The sequence below is a fragment of the Seriola dumerili genome, unplaced genomic scaffold (assembly GCF_002260705.1).
Source record: "Seriola dumerili isolate Sdu_G_001 unplaced genomic scaffold, Sdu_1.0 BDQW01001690.1, whole genome shotgun sequence".
NCBI classification, from domain to species: Eukaryota; Metazoa; Chordata; class Actinopteri; order Carangiformes; family Carangidae; genus Seriola; species Seriola dumerili.
The window spans coordinates 427,558-454,047 of NW_019175945.1; the positions used below are offsets into that span (position 1 = coordinate 427,558).

General features: G+C 41.8%; 1 protein-coding gene across 2 annotated transcripts; it reads left to right on the plus strand.

The window, feature by feature from the left end:
* The first annotated feature begins 6,223 nt into the window (after positions 1 to 6,223).
* Positions 6,224 to 20,698, plus strand: LOC111238852 (carbohydrate sulfotransferase 6-like). Of its 2 annotated transcripts, none has more exons than XM_022768559.1 (2): positions 6,224 to 6,307; positions 18,649 to 20,698. In XM_022768559.1, the coding sequence occupies exon 2, from the start codon at positions 18,729 to 18,731 to the stop codon at positions 19,923 to 19,925; it is 1,197 nt and encodes a 398-aa protein (XP_022624280.1). In that variant the 5' UTR covers positions 6,224 to 6,307; positions 18,649 to 18,728; the 3' UTR covers positions 19,926 to 20,698. The 2 variants fall into 2 exon arrangements, with proteins under 2 accessions (XP_022624280.1, XP_022624281.1); XM_022768560.1 differs by having other exon boundaries at positions 6,275 to 6,307; positions 18,652 to 20,698.
* Positions 20,699 to 26,490: the final 5,792 nt, after the last annotated feature.

A 26,490-nucleotide genomic window follows, 5' to 3' on the forward strand; every position in this document is an offset into this window, starting at 1 on the left:
TCAGCCGTCGCCACCTGGCCTCCCGGAAGCAGCTACAAAGGTTCCTGGGGTTTGCCAACTTTTACCGTCGCTTCATTCGGGGATACAGCATGGTGGCAGCCCCTCTCACAGGTCTCACCTCCTCCAAAGTCCCCTTCAGCTGGTCCTCCGCCGTCGCAGAGGCCTTCCAGACCCTCAAGAACCGCTTCACCTCCGCGCCCATCCTGCGTATGCCTGAACCCGAGAGACAGTTCGTGGTGGAGGTGGACACCTCTGATGTCGGGGTGGGGGCTGTCCTGTCTCAGCGGACTATCGATGACCAGAAGCTCCACCCCTGCGCTTTTTTCTCTCGGCGCCTGAATCCTGCAGAAAGGAATTATGACATTGGTAATTGGGAGCTCCTGGCGGTCAAACTGGCGCTGGAGGAATGGCGTCACTGGCTGGATGGGGCCAAACAACCATTCATTGTGTGGACAGATCACAAGAACTTGGAGTACATCAGGTCAGCCAAAAGACTGAACTCCAGGCAGGCTCGCTGGTCTCTCTTCCTCACCAGGTTCAATTTCACTCTCTCTTATCACTCAGGGACCCGCAACGTAAAGCCTGACACCCTCTCCCGTCAGTTCCTGAAGGGGGAGGAGGAGGTTTCCAGGGCAACAGACACCATCCTTCCCTCTGCTCGCCTGGCCACCGCCATTACATGGGGAATTGAGGAGAGAGTTAGGGTGGCGCTGGAGGAGCAACCAGGTCCGAGCACCTGTCCTCCCAACCGGCTCTTCGTCCCGGCCCACCTCTGTTCCGAGGTGCTCCAGTGGGCCCACAGCACGCACCTCACCTGCCATCCAGGGATCCAGAGGACCAAGGAGGTTCTTCAGCGTCGGTTCTGGTGAGGCTCCCTGGACCAGGACACCAAGGGGTTTGTCAAGGCCTGCCCCGTTTGTAACCAAAACAAGAGCTCCCACCAGGCTCCCGCTGGACTCCTGCACCCGCTCCCAGTTCCCCATCGTCCCTGGTCCCACATATCCTTGGACTTTGTGACCGGTCTACCACCATCTCAAGGACATACCACCATCCTTACCGTGGTAGACCGGTTCAGCAAGATGGCCCACTACATTCCCCTGCCGAAGCTCCCTTCAGCCAAGGAGACTGCTGAACTGGTCTTCCAGCATGTTTTCCGGCTCCATGGCCTCCCAGTCGACTTGGTCTCTGACCGAGGGCCGAGAGAGTTCTGTTCCCTCAGTGGGGCCACTGCCAGCCTGTCATCCGGTTTCCATCCACAGTCCAACAGCCAGACGGAGCGGAAGAACCAGGAGATGGAGGTAGCTCTCCGGTGCATGGTCTCCAGTCACCCCACGTCCTGGTCGCAGCAGTTGTTGTGGGTGGAATACGCCCACAACACACTCATCAGCTCCTCCACTGGCCTCTCCCTGTTCCAGTGTGCTTATGGTTACCAGCCACCCCTGTTCCCGGCCCAGGAGAGGGAGGTCTCTTGCCCTTCTGTGCAGGTTTTCATCCGCTGATGTCGTCACACCTGGTCCCGGGCCAGATCCACTCTTCTGCGGTCGATGGGCCGTTACACAGCTTCGGCCAACTGCCGACGCACCATGGCACCCACGTACCAAGTGGGACAGAAGGTGTGGTTGTCGACCCGGGACCTACCACTTCGGGTCGACTCAAAGAAACTGGCATCAAAGTTCATCGGCCCCTTCGAGGTTCAGAAGGTCATCAACCCTGCAGCAGTCCGCCTCAAGCTTCCCCGGTCTATGCGAGTTCACCCCACATTTCACGTCTCTAAGATCAAGCTAGTTCTGGAGAGCCCTTTAATTCCTGCTACCCCAACTCCTCTGCCTCCTCACCTTATCGATGGAGACCCGGCTTACACTGTGCGTCGGCTCATCCGCTCTCGTCGCCGTGGGAGGGGCATCCAATACCTGGTCGACTGGGAGGGTTATGGTCCAGAGGAGAGATCCTGGGTCCCCGCCAGTTACATCCTCGACCCTCGGCTCATTACTGACTTCCACCGGCGGCACCCAGACCAGACCTCCAGGACCCTCCCGTCGACCGGAAACCCCCGCCCAAGCACCTCTGCCGCTCCTCCCATCCCCGGCCCAGATGAGGAGGACCCACCATCGTCATCTGAGGACTCCTTGTCTGAGGACGAGGGGTCCCTCCGCCAGACCCCCTCCGCCCACCTGGTTGAAGTCATGGACATGGCCGAGTCTGAGGAGTATTGAGGAGGCTCCTCTGGAGTCCTCCCCTCCCTGCACTTGGGACCTTGTTTTGGGACGTCGGGGAACGTCCCTTGAGGGGGGGGGTTCTGTCACAATCCATTCCGTTCTCCTGCCTGTTTTTCCCATTCACCTGCACTCAGTAATTTTCTCCCACTTTCCACACCTGCTCCACATCAGTAATCAACCCTGGATATAAGCACCCACCTCTTGACACTCTTTGCCAGATTGTTCTTCGCGTCATGCAAGTCTTTCCAGCACTTTTTCCCTGACTGATCTCCCATTGCTGACTCTGCCTGCCTTTGACCTGCTCGTCTGTCTCAGCCCTGGTAATCACTTCAGCCTTTCGTCCCCGACCACGAGTTCTGCCTGAACGTTTCTGGTGTCTGTCTGCCTGTTTCCCTGTCCCTGCTCACCTGTCCCCCGTTTAACTGACTTGATGTTATACTGTGATGATTAAGTATTCCCTTCATTTTTTTGAGCAGTATATATATATATATATATATATATATATATATATATATATATATCGAGAGAGAGAGAGAGAGATAAATAGATATATTGTATTATTACAGTTACTGTGACACTATTATCATTAACTTAAAGTAATTAATTGCTCGATTTGTACAGTCAGTGGAAATATTAGAAGCTATTTCTAACAATGTCACCATGAAGTCTATTTTAAGGGTTGTATGCAGTTCAACTTTTATTAATTTAAATTTCCTGTTTATCACAAAACTCAGCTTGACCTTGTGAAACGATATCTCAGTAATGCCTTGAGGAAATTTCTTCAAATTTGGCACAATTGTCCACTGGAACTCAAGGATGAACTGATTAGATTATAGTGGTCAAAGGTCAAAGGTCAAGGTAAGTGTTATCTCACAAAACATTTTTTAGCATAACTCAAGACTTCACAGCAATTATGACAAAATTTCACACAAATGGATCATATTTTCTATGACTGTGGATAAACAGGAATGTAACCTGAAACTAGTTTGAGTGGAGGAGGCAGACAACCACGAGGAGGGGATTCTAGTTTTCTAAAAGTTACTCATTTGACTTGCGGCTTTCACTTTCAGACCATGATGACCACAGAGATCAAGGGGATAGGATCAGTCCACACCTGAACATTGTAGATGTGGAGGTAAGGTATTTATCTCTTGTTCATATTGTTTTGTACGTTTCTCTCCATGCCTTCAGGTCCTGTCTCTTTTCTCTGCAGAGAAAATGACAGTGAAGTTCAAGCTGCACAGATATTGAGGTGACGGCAGGACACAGCCAGTTGTGTAACACTAGTCCTACAGTTTGGGTTCATTCTCACTGTATATAGACACATGCTCATGAATGTGTGTGATTTGTCATTTTGCAGCTCATGTCTTCATCTGGTCACTTTTTCTACAGACTGAGCTGCAGCCAAGTGACACCACAAAGCAGTCTGATTGGGATGTTGTGTTTCTGGAGTCAATTCCATGTATCATTATTACTAAAGGAGGCAGAGGAATAACTAATCATAAGATGCACAGAGAAAGAGAGCAGGAGAGAGGGAAGGAGAGAGAGAAGTCATCAGTAACGAGGCTTCGTACTAACGACTATGATCAACTCTACATATCAAACAGAGGGAGTTAGACATAAAGACCTGCCTCTAATAAAAGTCTGTTACATTCTGGAGTTGAAGAAAATAAAGACTAAACTATTGTGGATCCAGATGGAGGCTGTGCTCTGTGTGAGAGACTAAAAAAGAAAGATAGTCTGTCTCAGGCCCTGGTGGTTCACCTGGTGGTGCGCATGACATTTGGGCATTGTCTTTGCCACAGTGGCCCAGGTTCAAGTCTGACTTGTGGTCCTTTGCTGCATGTTATCCTCTCTCACTCTCTCTCTCTCTCTCCATCTCTCTCTCTCTTTCTCCCTCTCCAGATATATCTGGAGAGAGAGATATAAACAAACTCTTGTGCTGTATCTTACTTGCAGGAATGGTTGTCAGATGCTTTACTGTTTTATCAACAGGACATTTAGATGTACTTTACATATAAAACTGAACGTTCTTGACATTCAACCCTTGTCAAATGAGGTAACAATGCTGATGAATAGAATAGAATACAATAGAATAGAATAGAACAGGTTTACTGTAGTCAACAGTTTGTTGACTACATTCATTGCATTTGAGATAAACGAGTCCTTTTAGATCTTTTTCTTTGCCATGGGTATCCTGTAGCGTTACCCTGAGGGGAGCAACTCAACCTCAGGGTGGAGGGGGTGTGTTTTGTCATTGGTCATTGTCAGAGCTTTCCTGTGTACAGCTGTGCTGTGGAGGTCATCTAAGAGCTTTTGTTGGCAATCTACCATCTTCCCTGTTGTCTTAACAATCCTGTTCAGCTTGTTTTTATACTACTGTCAAGTGCCCATAGCAGGCAAATATATTAAAATCAAGGATGCTCTCTATGAGGCTGAAATACACTCACCCTAAATTCCCTTAGTTTCCTAATTAAAAACAGTCTCTGGCTGGTTTTCTTAAATCAACATTGTCTGTGATTGTTTGTCACAGTCACAGACTCTGCCAGCCCTTAAGTTGTATCATGACAAAGCATTTAATTTAAAACATAAAACCATTATTAACACTAAAAGGCACCAAAAGTGTAAATATGGACTCAAATTAGGCTCAAAATGATTTTGAGCTTGTAAAGTGATGCTCACAAATAATTACTAAGATTGTAGTTGTAAATTAACCTTTGTCAAACTTCTACAACAGCACAAACTTGAGATTCTTGTCAAGATTTATTTTACAGGTTTGCAAGGGTTGATTTACAGCTTCAAACAAAAGCTAGATAATGATGTTATGGACTCAGATACAGATTCAAGGATATGACTCTGAATGGCAAAATCCTGTTATTTAAGTAAAAGTATCAATGTAAGAAATACAAGTAAAAGTCCTGTATGAAAAATCCTACTTAAGTTAAAGTACATACAGTAAGTATCAAGAGAAAAATGTAGTTAAAGTATTAAAGTAATGCTCCTGGTTGGGTCTCTGACTGTTCTATTATTATATGTGACATCATTATGATCAATCATCATCATCATCAGTGTGTGAGCAGCATGTTATTGTTGTAGCTGCTGCAGGTGGAGCTTGTCTGAACTACTTTATATAGATTTTATAAACAGGGAGACCAGATAAATGAGAGGGGTCGTGGGATGATTGGGATGAGTTTAAATGTAAACTCAAAACATACCTCTTCAGCCTGGCTTTGATTTATTTTTATTTTATTTTTAGTCATTATTGACTTTATTTTATTCACTTATTTTATTGTAACTATGTTGTAAATTGTATTTTATTCTATTTTATCTGTTCTTACGTTTGTTTTTGTTTGCTAATGTTATTAGAACTTTTTAAATCTATTTTATTGTAGCTCATTGTCACTTTCTTACTTGATTTGTCTTTGTCTTTTTGCTCACTGGTCACTTTGAACTGCACTAACCTGTTTGAAAAGTGCTTTACAAATTAAGTTTGATTGATTGATTGATTGATTGATTGATTGATTGATTGATTGATTGATTGATTGATTGATTGATTGATTGATTGATTGATTGATTGATTGATTGAAACAAACCTGTTTTCAGTTTTTGGACTTTTTCTCTAATCTTTGGGATGTTGGATCATTTGAACATGTATTGAAATGAAATTATGTGAAGCTTAGAGGGAAAATCAGTATAGATCACTATTAGATGCAGTCATTTGTCACAGGGCAGTGTGTTGAGGAGAGAAGGATCAATGGTCAGTGGTCCCGACCTGTGGAGGCTCTGTAAGCGTAGCCATGACTCAGCAGATGCAACAAAGGAGCTCAGAGGTTAGTTCGCAGCACGGTACCTCTGTCCTCCTGCTGCTGAGACGCTGTAACTGTCTCGGGTCCCGCTCGCTCCACTACACCCCGCCCAGCCCGCTGCCAGTCCGCCCGGCAGGCCACGTCTCAAAAACCGAACAGTGAAAGTAGTCGAGCAGCTGCGGGCTGAGAGCAGAGGCAAAGAGGAGAGGACCACGGGGTGTCCGGACAGAGAGCACTGCGCACCGGCTCGGTCGCCAAGCAGCAAGACAGAAAACAAAGCTCAAGGTAAGGTTTTTTCTGCTAAATGTCGCGAGGGAAAGAAAATAACTAGTCTACATCCTCTCCTCTCCTCTTCGGACAGGACAGTTGTGCCGTTAGTTTCCGTGGGACCGGTGTGAGGCAGCTAATAGCGGACGCACTTTTTCGGGCAACGCATCAGTAACTTCGTCACTTTTCGTCCTCACAATTCAGACACATGCGGAAAGTAGCGGTTTGCTTTGTGGCTAAATGCATAAAGAAAGTTATGTTTATTATATACCCCCACCCCGATATAGACACAGGTTAGAATACTACTCCATAACCTACCCATTAATCCCATTTTGTCCGAGTTTGTGCAGCTAACACCTGGACCAGGCGGTTCTGTAATTTTACCTGGGCGAGAATATGTCCCTGTGGTGTATAGAAATAACTTCAGCCTTAAGATTTAAATCCCACATTCGTTGGAGACTTTCCTGAATCACTTCCAAGTCCTCCCGGGGTGTCCCAGTTTGAGGCTCAGCGACTCCTAATGTCCCTGGAGAAGAGAACAGGGTCACAGAGGTAATGTGAGTCCGCTGTGAGGAGCTAGGGACTACATTGCTGGGCAATGAAATATAACATTTATGGGATTATTTTTCTTTTAGGCCTATTTATTATATATCAGACAAAACTCTATAAAAACGAAAAATAAGTTTCTATTTTTCAGTAGATACTATTTTTTTCAGGATTATTGATTTTGACAGCAGAAGTAACATAAAACAACACAATGTGATGAGGATTTGGTGATTTTCTTTGTCAGTCATGAACATTCACTGAATATCTTTGGACATCTGAAGATATCACTTAGCCCCTGGAAAAATATAACAGGCATTTTTCACTATTTTCTGACCTTTTACAGTAAAATAATTTATTAATCGAAAAAAACACACAAAATAATTGTTAGTTGCGGCCTTATTAATGCTATCATGATTCCATGCCACTGAAAGTCAACAGCCGTTATTGAAAATTTCTTGAATTAGTAAAGTTCAGCCTGGTTATTATAATACACATGCAAACTCAATGTGCTCACATCTGTATTCAAACACTGTGGTACATTGATACAAAACAGCTTTGATTTAAATTGTCTTAAAAAGGCTGTTTGCTGTATTATGACTAGTGGCTTGATCTCCTATACTTGTAATTACCATCACATCACTGTGAAATGTCTGTGCAGTGTTTAGCATAATTTATTGAAGGCAGTCATCTAACCAAAAGAGTTGAGAAAAGGAGCAGCTGTTTGAGGTTGATGTTAAAGGCAGTGCCGGCTGAGGAGTTTATTTATCGTCTGAGCACAGTGCTCTTACCACTGATAGTTGAGGCCGCTCTGTGCAGCTGGACAGCATCCTGACACAACCTTGAGAGGCTTGTTGGGTTAATGTCCTTTCATGTAGAAAGCTTATCACAACAAGCAGATTTACACAGCATGTTTCTGAGTAACTGCATTTTCAAGGAATAAGCAGAACAACAAAAGCTTTAGGTGCAAAACCCTGTAACTGAGGCAACAATTTCATTACTATTTGTGATTTGTGTAACAGAATGTATTTTTAATATGAATTTTACTCATTCATTTAGCAAATATCAACTAAATAAATCTTTCTGCCTGCACACAGTCACCAAACAGTACTTGAGGACAAAGTTGTTACAGAAGCTGCTGTGTCACAGAGCATGTAGTAACACTGGCAGCAGGCCGAGGCAGATAGGCCTTGTCAAAAAGGCCACAGAACTCATACTTTAGCAAAATGGATGACAGATAAATATTTATTTCCCTCTTTGTCGTGAATACTCGTCTGCAAATATTGCACGTGGAAGTTGTTCTGTTTACTTCTGTGAAATCAGTTAAATCAGTCTGCCATGTTCAGTCAGTCCGTGTTAGCAACTGTGTCGCTAATTTAGCAGGTGTTTGTATCGATCACCAGTTGTTTTTCTTTGCAGATGCCTGTACAGTAAAAGAGGATATATCTCAGAGAGATCATGAATCATGAGCTTAACAAATCTGGGTGTTTTACCAACTTGGAACTGGATCCAACATGAATCTGGATATCAAAAGCCATCCCTAATGTAGACTCTCACTAGCATTAGCAGATGACAATCTTTTAAAGAAATTTGCAAAAAATACTAAATACTTGTCTTATGGCCTATTGACTAATTTTTTTTAAAATCAATTTACAATGAAATCTACAACACATTACAAAGTGCAAAAAGTGAGGGGTGTGAATACGTTCTAAAGCCAGGCAGGCCTGTGTTAACATTCTAGTCACACTAATATTAGTACATAGTTTGTGTGCAGATGCCTGGGACACTTCATAACAATGGATGACAAAGAGATAAGAACATTGTACTTGGAGCTGGTTCAGCAATTTAGTTTAGCAGGGTTTTATTTGATTTCTTGTTAACTTCTTCCTGCTGGGCAGACTGCTGAACAATCCAATATGATGCAGATTTCAAGGACATAGAAAGTTATTTGAACTGGCCCTTAATCTGGATCCAGTCCCAATGACTCCCAGACGTGCCCACTTGGAGGAGTTATATGTGCCCACTCATGAGGACTGAAACTTCCAGTGTTAGGTGCCTCATTGTGTTTACATGAGAGTTTTCTTTCTCAGCCTTAGGGAATTGAAAGCCAATGTCAGAATTAGTAACTCAAGATGTGTCTTCACCTGATTGTGAGGTTGTTGTAATCATTTCTGTGAATAATGATTAAATTCATTATCGGTTAATGTGCCAATTATTTTCTCTATTAATCACTGATTACTTGATTAATTATTCAGTCTATAATATGTATGAAAATAATAAAAATGCCTGTTATAGTTTCCTAAAAGATGACAGAAAAACACAGTCAACCATCCAAAGATGTTACCCTTATTCTAGTAAAAATTAATCAATTATTAAAATAGTTTCAGATTGATTTTACATTAACTTTTGTGTTAATAATGTTGTGGCCAAAAAGGATATTTTGCACTTCCCCAACAACAAGCCACATATTACCCAGGAAGTTAAAGTCTGTATTGAGAAAAAGAAGCTGGCCTTCAGGAACAAAGAGCATGGGGGTGTGGCAACATTCAAAAAAGAACATCTCAGGGAGAAACAATCTGCCAGTGAGCAGAGCTTCAGCTCAATAAAAGGTTATGGGAGTCTATGAAAAACAGAATTAACACAAACTCTAACAGGGAACAGATTGCCTCTCTAGATAAATAGGTCAGAGCTGGCAAACCGAATGACTTCTTCCTCAGATCTGATATACAGGACCAGAGACAGATGAGAAAGGAGACTGGGCACTGGGCATTATTTCCTGTAACTGAGTCTCGTGGGTTTCTCCACCTCCCTCCCCTTTAGGAGACCTGCAGCAGGTCTGAGTGGAGGAGACAGGGTGTGTTACCATTTCACGCCCCTCGTAGCCCCTTCGACTCGTTTCAGCAATTAGAAAGTATGCAATAAGAAATGAATCGGTCTTACCTGCCCTCATCAGAACTTTAACATCTGTAGTAATGATGTGTTTTGAAAGGGACAATGTAAACATGCTTAAGACTGAGGTGGCTTCATGTCTTGACCCTCTAAAGAAAGTCCTAAAGAAGAGAGCAACCAGCATGGTAAACAACACAGCCACGGCCTCAGAGGCTGAATCTGCTCATTTGATGTGATCATGTGATCTGCCATTATTTGATCTGTCAAATGAAACTTTTGAGCATTAAGATGCTGATGGTGCTTCATTACTAGTAACTGAACAAACGTGATGAAGCTGCAGCTACAAATGCTGATGATGGAGAAAACAAAGAAAGCTCAGTAAAAGATATGAGGCTGAACTGTACAGATACACGTGGACTCACTATTTGGCAAGGAACAGGCCACTGTTACTCTTTTTATCTAATGTGTTATAACAGCTTATAAATTATTTATAAAGTGTTAATAAGATAAATAATAAACTAGTTATAAACCAAGTCTTTTATAAGGGTCGTCTTAGTGGTACCAATAGTTTTATTCTTTTTAACAAACAGGTCCCAACAGGTAAAGATTATGGGATGCCTCCTCAAGAACACTGTAGTACATGGTTACCTCAGGTCATCCTCTTCACGCTGTACACAAACAAATGTAGCAACCCAAATATTCACATCATCACAGTTAGAACGGGTGTGACAGCCACCACCTTGTTTGAAATATTAATAACACTAAAATGATCTCTAGCCCCAGGGAGGTGAGAGCTCATTCCTAATGTTTATGACACCGCTCAACAAACACCAGGGTAACTCAGGTGTGGCTAGTTCTCATGCACTGTAAATTTGCGACCGCATACTTCTTTTTTAATGTCTATTTATTTATTACAAGATGAGCAATATTCATACATCTTATATAGTAAATTTCCCCTCAGGGACAAAAAAGTATATCTTATCTTAAAGCTGGAGTAGACACACATATTTTGGTGTCATCAGGCAGAAATTCCATAATCACCTTTCAGCATATTGTAATTCAAGTGGTCTGAGAGAGAAACTAGACGTCTGCACCTTCTCTTGGCTCTGTTTTCAGACATTAGACAATCTAGCGAGATTAAGTGAGACTTTGGCCAATCACAGGTCTTTACACAGAGAGAGAGTGTGTTCCTATTGGCTGTTCTCTTCTCCTGGACATGTAAAAGGAGACGAGAACAGCCAATAGGAAGAATAATAATACATAATAATAATAAGAAGAAGAATATTACAACAGATAAGGGTTTTTAGTCTGAGTGTATGATAATATGCATTGGTGTGAAGAGAAGAAGCTGTAGAGGAGAACTGATGGTTGAATGATAGGGTGACAGGGGAGTGAAGACAGAGGAGGAAGGATCTGCAACGATGTCTTGTGTTTACCTTTGTATCCTGGGGGTCTGAAGGTGAGGAGAACATGTCAGGGCTTGAGCAATGAGCACAACAGATTATGGTATGCTTGCATGGATCACCTCAGTCAGCAGTAATCTTGGTCTTCCACTGGAAACTTCGAAGGACAGTCCTTTGCAACACTGTGTCTTTTCATTCTTTTTTCACCATCAGAATTAGAAAAAACTCATGATCCTCACAGGAAATGACTGTTGATAAGAAAGAGCAAGTGAATAAGTAAAAAACAAAACAAAAACTAATATACAATCGTAATAATAATAAACACACAGTGAATAGAAAAATGTACAAATGCAATTGTGCAAAAAGTTCAATGTAATCACAGTATGCGCAGAAGTACAAAAAATAGAAACATGCAAATTAATCGTAATGTGCAAAGGTAAACTGAATGAAAAGTGTAATGTAACAGTCAATCATTAAATGAACAGTAGCTTAACTGATGGAGATGTGGATAAAGGGGAGGAATTGTATATCGGGTCCTTCCTTGCTGGATGGCCTCAGGAAGGAAGGACGTCCTGTGACGTTCAGTGGAGCTGCGACTAGGTGCAGAAGGTCCAGCTCCACCCCCAGGACTGAGCTGGCCCTCTGAATCAGTTTGAGTCTGTTGGTGTGCATAGAAAATGGCACTGGCCACCACAGACTCATAAAACATCTGTAGCATTGTGCCACGGATGTTAAAGGACCGGAACTTATGCAGGAAAAAAGAGCCGACATCTGACTCTTCCTGTAGAGAGCTGCAGAGCTCCTGGTCTAGTCCAGTATTTATACTCCTGTACCATCTCCACCATCTGTCCCCTGATGGAAAGCAGGAGTCATGGATCTCCTGACGTCCACCACCAGCTTTTTTTGCTGATAGCTACAGCTTGTTTGAGCCACCACCTTATTTGAAACATTAATAAGACTGAAATGATCTCTAGCCCCAGGGAGGTGGAAGCTCATTCCTAATGTTTATGATACCGCCCAACAAACACCAGGGTAACTCAGGTGTGGCTAGTTCTCACGCACTGTAAATTTGAAAATATAGGTGTGTGTATACACACCTTCAGACGTCACTGTCAGTGAAGCATTTCAGAGATGTTGGGAAGCGTTTCAGCTTATTTTCCATATTTTATATTAGATTTGATTAGAACCACAATAGCTGATCCACAGACCACTCACTAACTCGTCCGGACCACCATCTTCAATGCCCCTGGTGATAGTAACCAGTGGTCTGTCTTAACAACCATGGTCAGAGGACAGACCGCTGATTTGGCTACAACCTCCTCAGGTGGTTTTTGATCAGTGGTCAATGTCGAGTCTGCTGAAGAAACAGCTCGTTGGCCCTGTCAGTGTTTCCATCTACCTTCTGGGCTGCTGGGTAATCAGTAATGGTCCTCATACCGCTGCAGAACTCTCTGGTGTCATTCTGCCACAGCCTATGCTGGGTTAGCGGAGGGTGGGTTGTAAACAAGAACCGATGGTGTGTGGGAATGTAGTGTGGACGTAGCCCCACAGCTAACAGCTCAATATCTGGGCTGTAGGAACATTCCACCACTGCCTCTTTACAATCCGCCTGAAAGCCATCAATAGTAGCAGTGGGATCCGGAGTACCTTCATGTTGCCGCTAGGTCGCCATCTTGTTGTCCTGGGATCTCACATTGCTCATAATCATAGAAGGGAGATACGGGTTTGATCTTCATCAGTCCCTGTTGTCTTTAGCTTCAGCACAATCAGCTGGTCCCTGGTGTAAACAATTTGTTTGTGGAGTTGCTGCATAACTGTCGCGTTGCTGACTGATAGCATTCAAAAAAGTAGCTGCATGAATAAAGTAAATCCACAGATCCACAAATCTACTTGCATGTTTAGAGAGGGGAAAAAATAAGAAAACATCTGTACAAGCAACATTCTAAGTGCGTGCATACTACCTTTTCTTTTCACTGATCTATTCATTCATTTAGAGGCTGGGGCAGACCACGTAGTAGGTGTGGTTAGGTGTGGTTGTTGTCCGTCCCTCTGATCTAACCCTAGAAGAATTTCTCTGTCACTGGAGAGTTTTATCCTCCCATGATGGTCTACGTGCTCTCTCACAGGCATTTTTCACTCCGAAACTTCACAGAGAAACATTATGACCTGTGGACTTTTTTCCAAATGTTTTGCCAGAACATTTCATTTCCAATTAATAGGAAAAACATGAATAACATAAAGTAATAGTAACTTATCACTGCGCATTGAATATGGAAAAACATCTTTCACACATATACTCCCCCAGACACACTCTCCTGCTCACACGTGTCCCATGTAGTTGGTTCACCTCAGTACTTTATGTTCTTTAAGTCTTCCTGTTGAAGTGTAGGGTATTTGACCTCACGTATAATTGAATACAAACAGGTTAGATAGACCATATTCAAAATACTGGCTCCAAAATACAACCTCAATGCAACAAAATTACATCTGTGAGCACTGCAACAGAAGTGACCACACCATGTGCGCCATAAAAAATAATAATCACAAAATAACACTGGTTAAACAAGCCTTAGAGTGAAAGGATTTAAACTGTGATGTGCTCATCCTCCCAAAGTCAGACACTAACCAGCTGTAGGGATGGGTATCGTTAGAATTATCTTATCCATACACCTATTCATCCAGCTCAGACTACTACTGGTTCCTATTACTACTAAAGAATTGAGTTTTTTAATTATCATTTTTAATTTTAAATAATCAGTTAGACTTGTATACAGACAGCTTTTGTTTGAGCTTTTCCCCCTCAAGTAATCTTCCAATAATCTTTACTTCACCTGGTTCTGTGTCCAGCACAGCCTCTCCGTGTGTGTGTGTGTGTGTGTGTGTGTTTGTGTGTGTTTGTGTTTGTGTTTGTGTTTGTGTGTGTGTTTACAGCCTCTCCTCGCCCTGAGAGTGCAAGACATAGAAGCAGTGTGACCATGTATAATAAAACAGAAGCTAAATATACAGTGGTTAATGTTTATATAGTGACTGGCCACCACAAATAAATCAATGTATAGGAAACAACATGTCAATTTAACATATTTTCAGTGGCATGTTGATGATTATAGCAACTAATCGCGGCAGCCCTATTTGTGTCTCTTGCAACATGGCTCCACATGCTGAGGAAATGAGCAAGTAAGACACCAGATTGCGTGACTTGATAAAGACTGGAGAGGGCACAAGAGTACCAGTGGGCTACTGAAGATATGCTGAAACAGCAGTCATTAGGACGTATAGGAAGAGTCATACCACCAATAACAGAAGGCGCAGTGGTCGTCCTCAAAAACTGCCGCCAAGCACAATTCACTATTCATGTAATCTTGTATTGAAAAACAGTGCTTACCTGTGGAATCTGGTGTTTCAGAGACTGATTAGACAGTGTGAAGTAGGGATACCGCGATCATGGTTTTTTTGCCACTGATATCGAGCATCTATGAGTGAGATCGGATGATCCATGGCTGATACCAATCATTTTGGCATCCCTAGTGGCATTGCAGATGGCGTACTATATCAGTCTCAGACACTTTGTAAAAGTTCCACACGGCCAACATATTGTTTTATTTTGGTGGCCTGTCGCAATGCCACAAAGTGCTTCTCTCAGCCGCAGACACCAGAGTATTAATCACAGGTTTTAAGGTGATCGCTGACTAGAGGTATTAATTCCGATCTACTGATCACGTATTTTTTATGAAAATCAGCTGATAATGATCTGCGGCTGATCAATCCTGGGGCATCCCTAGTGTGAAGGACATAGTATGAAGTCAACCTCTAACAACTGAACCCAAGAGGAAAAAAAATGCTCACAAAACAGCATAAAACTGCACGTTCAGTGTTTCTTACAGAATGAGGTTGTATTTGTGCTTGGATCGGGTTAGTGGTGGTTGATCACATATCCAGTGAAACCAGTTCCTCCGCATGCACACAGCACACTCTCATGCAAACCCTGAATGACACAAATAGTGAAGACAGACAGGGACAGTAAAAACGTTACGGATGTCTTCACGGGCCACTGATGTGGCAGGATTTCTCCCAGTGCAGTCAGTCCAACTATGACAGACGGGTCCGTTGCCAATGTGTTTGTGAGAGAGAGAACACTACTTGAGAGATTTTTTATGTTATTATGAACGCAATAAAATACATATTGTAAATATGGACGTCACGAGAACTGATATTTCAGTAAAGAGTTTCTACAATGCCATAAGTATCGGAGGTGCCCTAGATGTTGAATGTATGAATAACACTACAAGCATCCTAGTCTGACAACAAACTAAAGGGAAGCATCCAGACAAAGTGAGCTCCAAAAGACAATATTGCTCAAGGTGGGAATGTGAAGCTTGCAGGTGTTAAGTACACTGAATGTGGGACCACAAGATGCAGACTCAGGACACCGAATAGGATGAGAATCACAGTTTATTTTTGTAGAGAACCAGTAAGGGGGGCTGAGGCCAATGTGGATCCAGGCTGTGGAGTTTCCAGAAGGGCAGGTGAGTAGTTGAAGCAGAGCTGGTTGACGTGAGTAATGGAGTCAGAAAGCAGGACGCAGGAACTAGACACCGGAGAATAGCAGGTTAGTGCCAGAATCACAAAAAAATACAAAGTAGTCTCAAAAATAGTCTGAGGTTTACCACGGGTGGGTAACGGACAATCTGGCGAGGAGTGGAAGAATGAACCGGTCCTTTATCCTGCAGCAGTGTAGGTGGCTTGATTGTGAGATGAGGAGCAGGTGAGTGATTGCAGCGGGTGTACAGCTTCAGACGGACACAGACAAAGACACACCCACAAAAGGAGAAGGGGAAAACATGGAGAAAACACAGGACCGTGACAGCAGGATGTGTAGAATGCACAAACCAATGCTGAAGATTCCTCACACACATCACTGGGTGAGTGGCTGCCATCTGGCAGATCTTTGGATGTCCACTCACCTGGTTGGATACATAACAGCAAGTGTTTTAACATCAACATGTGGAACGGTCTATTTTTCAATGTGGAGGTTCAGATGCTACATCAGTAAACAATATACCACATGCCCCATGACCAGAAAATAGGGTAAAAAAAAAAACACTTTCACCTCTGTCATTGGTCCTTTCCTCGACCCATGAAGGGTGGAGGTTGGTGGTAGAATTGGAGTGAGTATCTCCTCCTCAGCATCCTCTCAGGGGGAGAGGGGTAGGGGTAGAGATGTGTTCAGATGTGTGCTCATCAGATAGCAGTCTGTGATGGTCGATGGTCTTTTTTTCTTTTCTCCTCCTGCTGTTGGGGAGGGCATGTGGCTCCATCAAAAAGGGCTGCCCAGGTGGAGCAGAGTAATAAACAGCCGTGCTTCTGGTTGAAAGCCTGGTTGTCTGCATTGTGTTAAAGTCAACTTTCCCCTGGAACGTCCATTCCATTCACAACAAACAGCAGCCTTTTGCTGTCCCAGCTTTTGAGTCTGTGGCTATATCCACACTACTACGTTTTCGTTGTGAAACGCATCTCCTTTGCTACCTTTTCACCTCTCGTCCACACGACTCTGGAGTTTTCGAGAACTGAAAACTGACACTTTTGGAAACGCTGTTGACCCTGTTTTAGTTTGAAAACTCTGGGTTTGTGTTGTAGCCTGGACGGGCTAAAACTGAGACTTTTGGAATAGATGACGTAGATACCAACGGTCTCTCCTGATTGGGTCTGATCAGCCTGGTACAACGTGATAATGAATTACAAGTGTTAAAAGTTAAATTCAGCATTTTAACGCAACAACTGTCTTTGCTATTCCTCATTTGCAGTATTTTGTTCGACTAATTAAAGAGAAGACAATCTGCTTCCTGTTTACACCGGCTTGTGCATGCCTAGTGTATGTGAATAGTCATGTGATGTGTGTTTTCGTTTTTGTTTGAAAACACCATTTTAAAATGAAAACTTTGTTGTGTGGACGTGCCCGTCCTGGCATCAATCTACTAGAGAAGTTCATAGTAAGGACATTATGGACCCTTCTTAGTCTCCTCATCATCAAACCATCAACTGGAGAGGAAACAGAGACAAAAGATAATTAATTAACTATCCAACTAGTTTGTAATCCATGTAATGTTTTATGTAATTTAACTCAATTCCCAAATTTCTATCCTATTGAATAGTCAGTGGAACAGTTTAGGACAGAGGTCCGTAATAGGTGGGCTGCGGTCCAGACCCAGACGCTGTCCTAGCTAGAATTATTGAGAATTTATTAAATTAGCCTTTACAGCACTGGTCACATGATGCTACTCAGCCAATCATTGCAACTCGAAGGAGTGAGTGAGCTGCAGACACAGGGGCGATGAAGTCAGTGCCACAGAAGGACAGAAGTGCCTCAGAATATCTTTGTAACCTTTTGATTATTGATTAAAGATATATCCAAGGATGCACATGGACACATCATAAGTGATGTTCCTGAGGTCACTTGGTGTTTCGGTCTTTCAGGGTCATACACCCTCACTTGGGTGACCCAGCCAGAGTTGATCAGGCTCTGGCATGTGTCCCAGCAGCATTGGCCCACATGTCACTCCTCTGGAGCCACAGCCATCTGGAGGCTCTCTTGTCGGCTTCCATGGTCGACTTGATGGCTTTTCTTTTCTTTTTCTTATAAAGGTTTCATTTATAATCACTCCTTTTCTTTGTCTACAACCTTTTATGTTACAAACCAAGTCAATGCCAACTGAATCTGTATATTTTTCTAACCTTTTAATAATTATCATGATTTCATTTTTGAACACCATACTCATCTGAAGTCATCTAGCAAAAGTTAAGTACTGTAATTAGAGCTTTATCTGGCATCAACCAGCAGGAGATCAGGTAGAAGACACGATCTGCCAATGACCGCCCACAGAGAATCCTTCAGAGAAAAGTCTGCAGGCAAATTAATTCATCTTTTAATAATCCAATTTCACTCGTAGACATCTTAGCCGTATAGTAAATAGTCTTATCATATTCTTTCCCACCATTGCACGATTGTTTACAGTTTATTGTATCAGCTATTGATTAATACTGTTGTTTTTCTCCAGTTTTCATCATGGTGATTATAAGACATTGCATTTATCCTGTATAAGTAATTCTAGTAATAAACATCTTTATTTAAACTCGTCGTCTTTTTATGTCCCTTTCAAGTAGAGATCATACATCTGTTGAATCGAGAAGTCATGGCCTTATATTAGGTAATACATTTGTTAAGTTCCTCCCTTGAAGTGGGAAGTGGTCTAATTAATAATGATGTTTAACTTTTACAGTGCAGCCTTTGTACGCTGAAACTGTCTAATGCAGCTGCTGCAAACATCAAAGACCAGTTGTATCATTGGTTGCAGTTGTCTTCAATACTATTGATAGTTGACTCACTTTTCATCATCTGCTGTGTAATGCCAACTGTAAGAGCTGCTAAGCAGACATTTGCAAGGACTGTGAAAAAATGCATTTCCTGCTCACTTCCTGTCCTCCCTCTTTCTCTCTCTCCCTCTCTCTCTCTGTCTGTCTTTTCTGCAGCAGCGGTAACACACAGCTCTACAGGAGACAAAAAAGAAAGATCCACATCAACCAGCGGACACTGCCAGTGATCACCCATCATGCCCCGCTGCAGAGTGAGCCTCAGCACCATGATCTTCCTGGTGATCCTACAGGGCGCAGCAGTGGTGCTTTTCTGCGGCTGGTATCTCCAGCTCAGTCCCTGCGGCTCTGCTCCCTCCAACAACAAGGTTCATGTTCTTCTGCTGTCGTCATGGCGATCAGGCTCATCCTTCCTCGGTCAGGTGTTCAACCAGCACCCATCTGTCTTCTATCTTATGGAGCCTGGTTGGCATGTGTGGACCAAACTCCACAAACCCAGGGCGCGGGTGCTGCGAATGGCCGTGAGGGATCTGTTTCGGAGTCTGTTCCAGTGTGACTTCTCAGTGATGGATTCCTACCTTCCAGAGCACTACAACGTTTCCTCCTTGTTTATGTGGAGTCACAGTCGAGCAATGTGCTCACCGCCGGCCTGTCCTCTCACACCACGCGACCAATTCAGCGATGAGGCTCAGTGTTCCCGGACGTGTGATGCCATCGGCCTGCAGGCGGTAGAGGAGGCCTGCGGCACTTACAGTCACGTGGTGTTAAAAGAAGTGCGTTTTTTTGAGCTGGAATCCCTCTACCCACTTCTGCAGGACCCAAGACTAGACCTCCGCATCATCCACCTGGTCCGAGACCCACGGGCTGTGTTGCGGTCTAGAGAGCAGTCGGCCCATGCCTTCGTATATGACGACCCTACCGTCTTGGAGCAGAGAAGCATACCAGCAGGCGAGGTGCAGTATGAAGTCATGCAGGAAATCTGTCGTAGCCATGTGCGCATAAATGAGAGGGCCGTCCTGAAGCCCCCTCCATTCCTAAAAGGCCGCTACAAAATGGTCCGCTATGAGGATGTGGCACGCGACCCACTCGAGGAAATAACTGCAATGTATGAATTTGCCGGTCTGGAGGCGACCTCACAGTTGGAGGAATGGATCTACAGAGTGACCCATGGAAAAGGCAAAGGTGCCAGGAAAGATGCCTTTAAAATCACTTCACGAAATGCCACTGATGTGTCCCAGGCTTGGCGTACCATGCTGCCTCACAGCAAGGTCAAACGTATCCAGGAGGTGTGTAAAGGGGCCATGTCGTTGCTTGGGTACAGGACTGTTAACAGTGAAAAAGAACAGAAGAGACTTGACATAGATCTGCTGGTGCCCCGGGAACCGTATCAGTTCAGCTGGTTACCAGCTAAAACAGAGCATCCAAGTAATAGTTAAAACATGAATGACAAAGACATTATCACCAAGAGACCACACAGGACAGAGGGGCTGATGCCAGGGCCTGAACATACCGTATCCCATAAATTTGGAGCTAAACTGGAAAACAGAAACCAGATTCACTAAGATTTGCTGACATTATGTTGTTCCCTATACAGAGGCTTCTCTGTATAAACCAACCATCTCCTGATGCTCCGAGCTACACATCAGCAGTCATGTCTGGCTCATGCGCAACAGTTGTGGGTTGCAAAATGTTTTTATACAAGCCTCACTCTTGATTTGCCACACATGTAAAAAATTTAGTTGGAAACATTAGGGAGTTGACAGATAATTAAATCCTCTGAACACAAAAGAGGCTTTGTTTTTTAAAAACCAGCACTCATAAGTAGCTTTCTACTTTGTCTGCAGAGTTTGTGAAACGTGTGGACTCATTTTGGTGGTAGAGTGCACTGTCCCCTGTACATAGTGAATCTGGGCCTGGGTTTTGCACAGTGCAAGCATTCTGGTGGTGACAGACAGTCACATCAGGGGAGGTAAGGAAGCCAGAAAACTGCACAAGTTTGCTTTTAGCTTGATGTGCTGAATTTGAATCAGCAAAACAACTGTAGCTTCAGGCTGTAGATACTTCACTTTTCCCTAAATTAATCTCAGATCACTGGAATCAAAGTTAAGGTCTCCCCTTACAGAAAAATCATCAGGAATTTCACATGTGATCACATGTGCACATGGGAACATTGTCATGGTGTAATGTGTGAAGCCCATGTAGAGTCAATTGCCACCTGAAATATATGGGATTACATGTGAAACGCAGATTTAACATGAAACTTAGATTTACATGTGAATGTGAATCACATGTAAAATTAGCATTCACATATACGTTTTTTTTTTTTTTACCACGTGAGTTTTAAGATACACTTGTGGAAATATGTGAAATATTGAATTTCCCATGTGATTTTATTCGCAAGTGTTATTACAGTCCAGGGGAAATCTGGTTCCACTTAAGTATCTGAAAGTCTGAACAACTCACACATTTACATGTTGCTGCCACTCCTCAAGTATGATGTTGCCTAGTATAGCTGATGCTGCAGTAGCTTACTTAGTAGTAACGCATGATTGGTAGTTTAGGAGTTGCATCAAGATGTTTACTTAAACTGGCTGAGAAATCCGCTTCCTGGATTACCCAGTCTCTTAATTTATGTTTGTTTACAGAAGTTATTTTCTTTGTTGATTCATTAATAAGTGATGACACTGATCCACCAAATGACTAGTGTTCATTTGACAGTGATTAAAGATCAAACCATTTAGTCACGTTATATTGATTTACAACTTAAAGACTAACTACTGGTAACAGTTCGTATTTACATTCTCACATGTCGAAGAACCAGGGCACAGTAGTTTTCTCAAAACATCAAGTTTTACTTTTCATGTGCAGCAGAATTAAAACAATAACTACGTACCCCTTATACATTTTGGCAAACCTGACGTGTCCCAGTTGCACACTACTGCATACACCAGTGCTACAATTTAGTTACCAGCTACAAAACATCATAGAGCATTTAGCAGTTAAACAACTGGATGTTTCACTCTGGAGTCAGTGGAGAGCTGAATGAAGTGATTATTGGACTTGGTGGATGGAAACACGACTCCAAAAAACGCTAATGTTGCTCCATGTTTGCTGTATGTGCAGGCAGCTGTTTGCCATATCAGTTTTATAAGATGATAGCATGTCATTGCTGTATTCAGCGATAGTACAGCTTGTTTCCCTCAAATGGCCAAAAATCATTCATTGCCACAAAAAAAAAAAAAACAGAGCACAATGCTTTTAGAATGATTTAATACTCCTTTTTCTGGAGCTGTCTCCACATTGTCATGTGTTTATTTATTCCAGCTGAGAGTAGTTCCTCTCTTTCCTTAGTGTATAACACTGTTTGTCCATCAAAACACATTCTAAACCATGCACAGTCACAGCTGTCTGTATATTTATTTTTTCTTACTGTGCATTCGAATCATTAAGAGAGCTAGTATGTAGTATGGAACTGGGACACAGAGCTGGTTTAGCTTTACACCCTGGTACATGTGATGCACAGATGGAGCCACAGAACAGGGACTTCAGAGGCAACATGCATAATGTGATTCAGATGTTTTCTCAACGAAAGAGAGTTGAGCATTTAAAGGAAAAATTCCACCTTAAATCAGTTTAATACAGCTTCCACCTAGCAGGTCATCACAAAATACCAGCATGTCCTGAGCATTAGTGTAGGGTGAAATGTTCCTTTAACAAGTAACATTGACATTTTGAAGTCAGGGCTGCTGTTTGGCCTCGTCAGACATATTGTGGTGAAAGCATTTAGTTTAAAGTTAGCTCAATGGGAAGCTGATCAGCTTGTCGCTGCTACACACTGTACTCAATAGATTAACATTCAACATTATACAGTACATGTGCTGTGTCGGTAGGATCAGCAAGAGTTAATATAGCTGTAGATGAGAGTCTGTGAGACATGCAGCATGTGGAACAGAGTGTTCGCTGAGTACACTGCGCTCTGTCAGTGTGTGTGTGTGTGTGTGTGTGTGAGGTGGAGGGAAAGGGGTTAGTGTGTGTTAAGAGATGTTCATGGATTTTCCAGTGGACAGTGTGTGATGTTGCATGCTGGCCTGCTATGTAGTCCACCTTTTGCATTTTCAAGATATTGATTAATGTTGAAGTGTTGAAAGGAGACAGTTGAATTGAACACTGCACTCTGCTAACACTGTCTCAAAGCAGTGTTATGGTTATTGTTAGATACAACACTCTCCCTGGTATAAAGGTTTACATAATCAGCAATAAAAAGTTAATATATTAATCAATATACCAAACCTGTATTGACACTAAAGGGTGTCAACTGACATTTATAGATTACCAGCACTCTGTAACCCTTATCCATTTTTGTTGGCTGTGGTACTAATGATACAAGATAAAAAACACACTGGGGTATTTTTTTAGGGGTAAGAATAGATTTCTCTTCTCTCCTTTTAAGGGTCATACTGGTGTTCTTCACTGTTTTTTCTCATTCTCCACAAATCTCATATTTTATGAATGGAATTTTGAATGTGGTTACCTATCTTTAAAGGAGGTATTTGTAAGTTCTGCTATTGCTCCATAGCCAGCGTAAGCATTAGCAGCTATTTACTTACCAGTCTTGGCAAAAGCTTCAGCCATTGTTGTGTTTACAATATAAGAGGTCACAGCCTCTGAGCAGAGCTACTTCTTCAGGGCAGACTGGACCCTACAGCGACTCGGTATCGGAAAGTGACGGCACAGGCCGACCAGACGGGCTAGCTGGTTAGTATGCTAACTTCAGCAAAAAAAAAAAAAGCAGTGATAGAATAGAAGCAAGTGTTGCTTGACATAGCTGAAGGTGAGTAAAGTTATTAAGTTTCTAGACTGTTGAGTAAACAGCTGCTAATGTTGGCTATGTAGCAATAGCAAAACTTTCGAATAACTTCTTTAAGGAAGTAATTCCTTAATTCCTCCTTTTTTCAGTGTCAGAGAACAGTGTGTTACTTTGATTGACCTTTGATATTAACTTATATTATCGTTGAAAGTTAATGCTATTTCAGCTGCATTACAATACAACACGAATCAAACATAATAATATATTTATATTTATAATGTATAATAATTCTATATTATGTAGCTAAAGCAAAAGTCAAGTCTGCAAGGTCATTTTGATGCTGAACTGAAATCAATGCCCCGAAGGTGTAAAATCACATTCAAAAAAAGAAACAGATGTTATGATTCAGAAACTAAAGCACAATTACAGTAATATAAAATCTATGATTTGTACTAAAGTGTTCTAACACAGTTGCCAACGTACAGCTGTGTGACTGTAGAAACACGATGATAAACGCTGTCCATCACCATCATCAAAACACCACATGAGGGAATATCTTTTGGAAGAATGGTGTTCAGCCCCCAGTAGACTTAAGAGACTTGGAGAATCAATGACAAGGAGCACTGAAACTACTCTGGCGGCTCATAGTGGCTCAACACCACTAAGACAGTTAATGCTGGTTTTCCCTTTAATCTGTAGTTTTTGGGGACAGCTCCATTTATCACAAGATGAATTTAATAAGATGATTAATGGAACAGAAAAGAAGAAAAACAAGTCCATTTTTTTGTAAAACAAATTCATACCTCTTCTGAAACAATCCGTTTTGAATGTAAAATATCTCTGTGGTGGAACTGTTCACATCTCATAGATATTACGACAAGGTTGCAAGTAGACACTGACTCATTTTAAGGAGTCACAAGCCAAGTACATATTAAAACCAATATGGTTTTTGTACTGATCCTGGTTCTGCTGAGTGATGAAATAACACTAGTGAGTATATATATGATGCTTCAACAACAAAGAGTCTCCCAGCAGTCCAAACTTGTATGTGCTGATAAACTGACAATATTTTAATGTCCTAAGTCGAGAAAACTGAATATCAAGACAATATGTTTTTCACTGTGGGAATTGATCAAATGTTTCCATAAAGTGCCTGAACAGTTAACATGTATAATGTAATCAATGTGAAAGATATGAAACACTTTACTGTTCTGGTTAACCTCATCTTGCCTTTCTATTAAGTTTGAGTTTGCATGAAGAGCCTTTTGACAATGTCAGTGCCTTGTGGTGGGTTTAGCTGACAGACCTGTCAGTTTGTTCTTGTATTTATCTGAAGATTCATGAAGCAGAAACTATATGGTACTAATAATTAATGCAATAAATATTTACATGGAACCTTTGCTGATTTTTATTCTGTGGCTGTTGACTGAAAGCTGGTGAGAAACTTGCTGGTTTCAGTGTTTGTGAGAAGCTTTTCTTCAGCACATAATTTACATTTGGGCGCCATCTGTTGGTGGAGAATGAAATAGAATTTTAACATCTCTACTGAATATTTACTGTATGCTTGTTCTGAAGAGCAAAATATACCAAACCAATATCCATTGAGAAAATATCTTGTACAAAAAAAAGATTTTATATACTAACCACAAAATTATTCTTTAGTTTACCATCATACTACAACAGTATTGACTTATGATTTACTTCCTATTATTAGTCAATGTATGTTTTTCCATGTACTTTTCTTCACTATTTCTATTTTATGCTTCTGCTTTTACATAAGCAAACTATGGTCATTTTATGAAATATGATGAATTGTTACAGATTAAACTACCCAGCAGTATATAAAGTAATTTGAACAATCTCCACCATGACCAGTGACAATATTAAAATGATGTTTACATGGTAATGCATCACCAATAACAATCAGTAGGCCTATAACAAAATAATTCATTTGGCAGAGCAAGACGGTTCTGGGCTCAAACCTTGAGGACTTTCTGTGTTTGCATGTTGCACAGGTTTCCTCCAGTTCTCCAGCTTGACATGCAGGTTAATTGGCAACTATGTTTTATTACTTAAGAAAGTACATGACATCCTTACGCCACAGAAAAATAGATGGAGCCTAATATGTCTAACTGAAGAATTAAGATGAGAAGAGTCAACAGAGACACCAGACATCACTATAAAAGGGCTCATCTTTATATTGATCCCTCAGAACCTTTGTCAAAATCATAGAATAATCACTCCAGAACTTCTGTAATCTGAGACAAAAGAAAACAAGAGCAAGCATGAGATCTGTCACACTGGGTGATTCTACTTTAAGTGCATTTTACTGAAGCAAGATTTTAAATGCAGGACTTTCAAATGTAGTATTTTCTTTTTACTTTATACTCAACAACCAGTCTACATACTGTAGGTATATGTCATATACCTTTGTATTATTATTTGTATTAAGAAGAGGACCATTGAGCCTGCAGATCTTATTTTAGGAGAGATTTGAAATCATTATTGGATAATATGAACAGACAGTGTTATGATACCATGACTCATAAACTACTGTATTTTTTAATAGTTTAAGATTCAAGATTTTTGAGATTCAAGACTTCAGAATTTATTTGTGTTACTTGTATGTGCAGGGAAATACAGGATTGCTAACTCTACAAAGGTTATCATGTAATACAATACACTATACACTTTCCAGCCAATCAGGTTACCGCAATTCCGGTTGCCATGGTATTATATTTTTGAATAATACATTTACCACATTTAAATAATGTGACTGCGCTGCAGAGGACAAACTGGACTTCACATGGAATTGATTGGTCCCCAAAAGATGGCGTCTGTGAGGGTTCAGAGGGTCCTCTGGGTTATGATGATGTGTTGCAGGTTGTAGATGTTTCTTACCCTTTTTGTTTCTGGTCCTGGCTTCCTTATTTCATTTTAATTCTAACCCACATGGAAACATATTGTCATTGAAAGTGAAGATATTGCAAATGCATTTTCATGTGAAACTGTGGCGTTTGGGCCAACAAGAAGTTACACTGTGTGCCTTTTTTTTTTATCCCTAACAACTTTCTCCTCTCATTGTCTTGTATGAGTTAGTGGATAACGAACAGAATCCTTTTATACACAAATTTCAGTCACCTTGATCTTATTTCTGTTTTTGTTGTAGTAGTTAATGAAATAATTTCATGAAA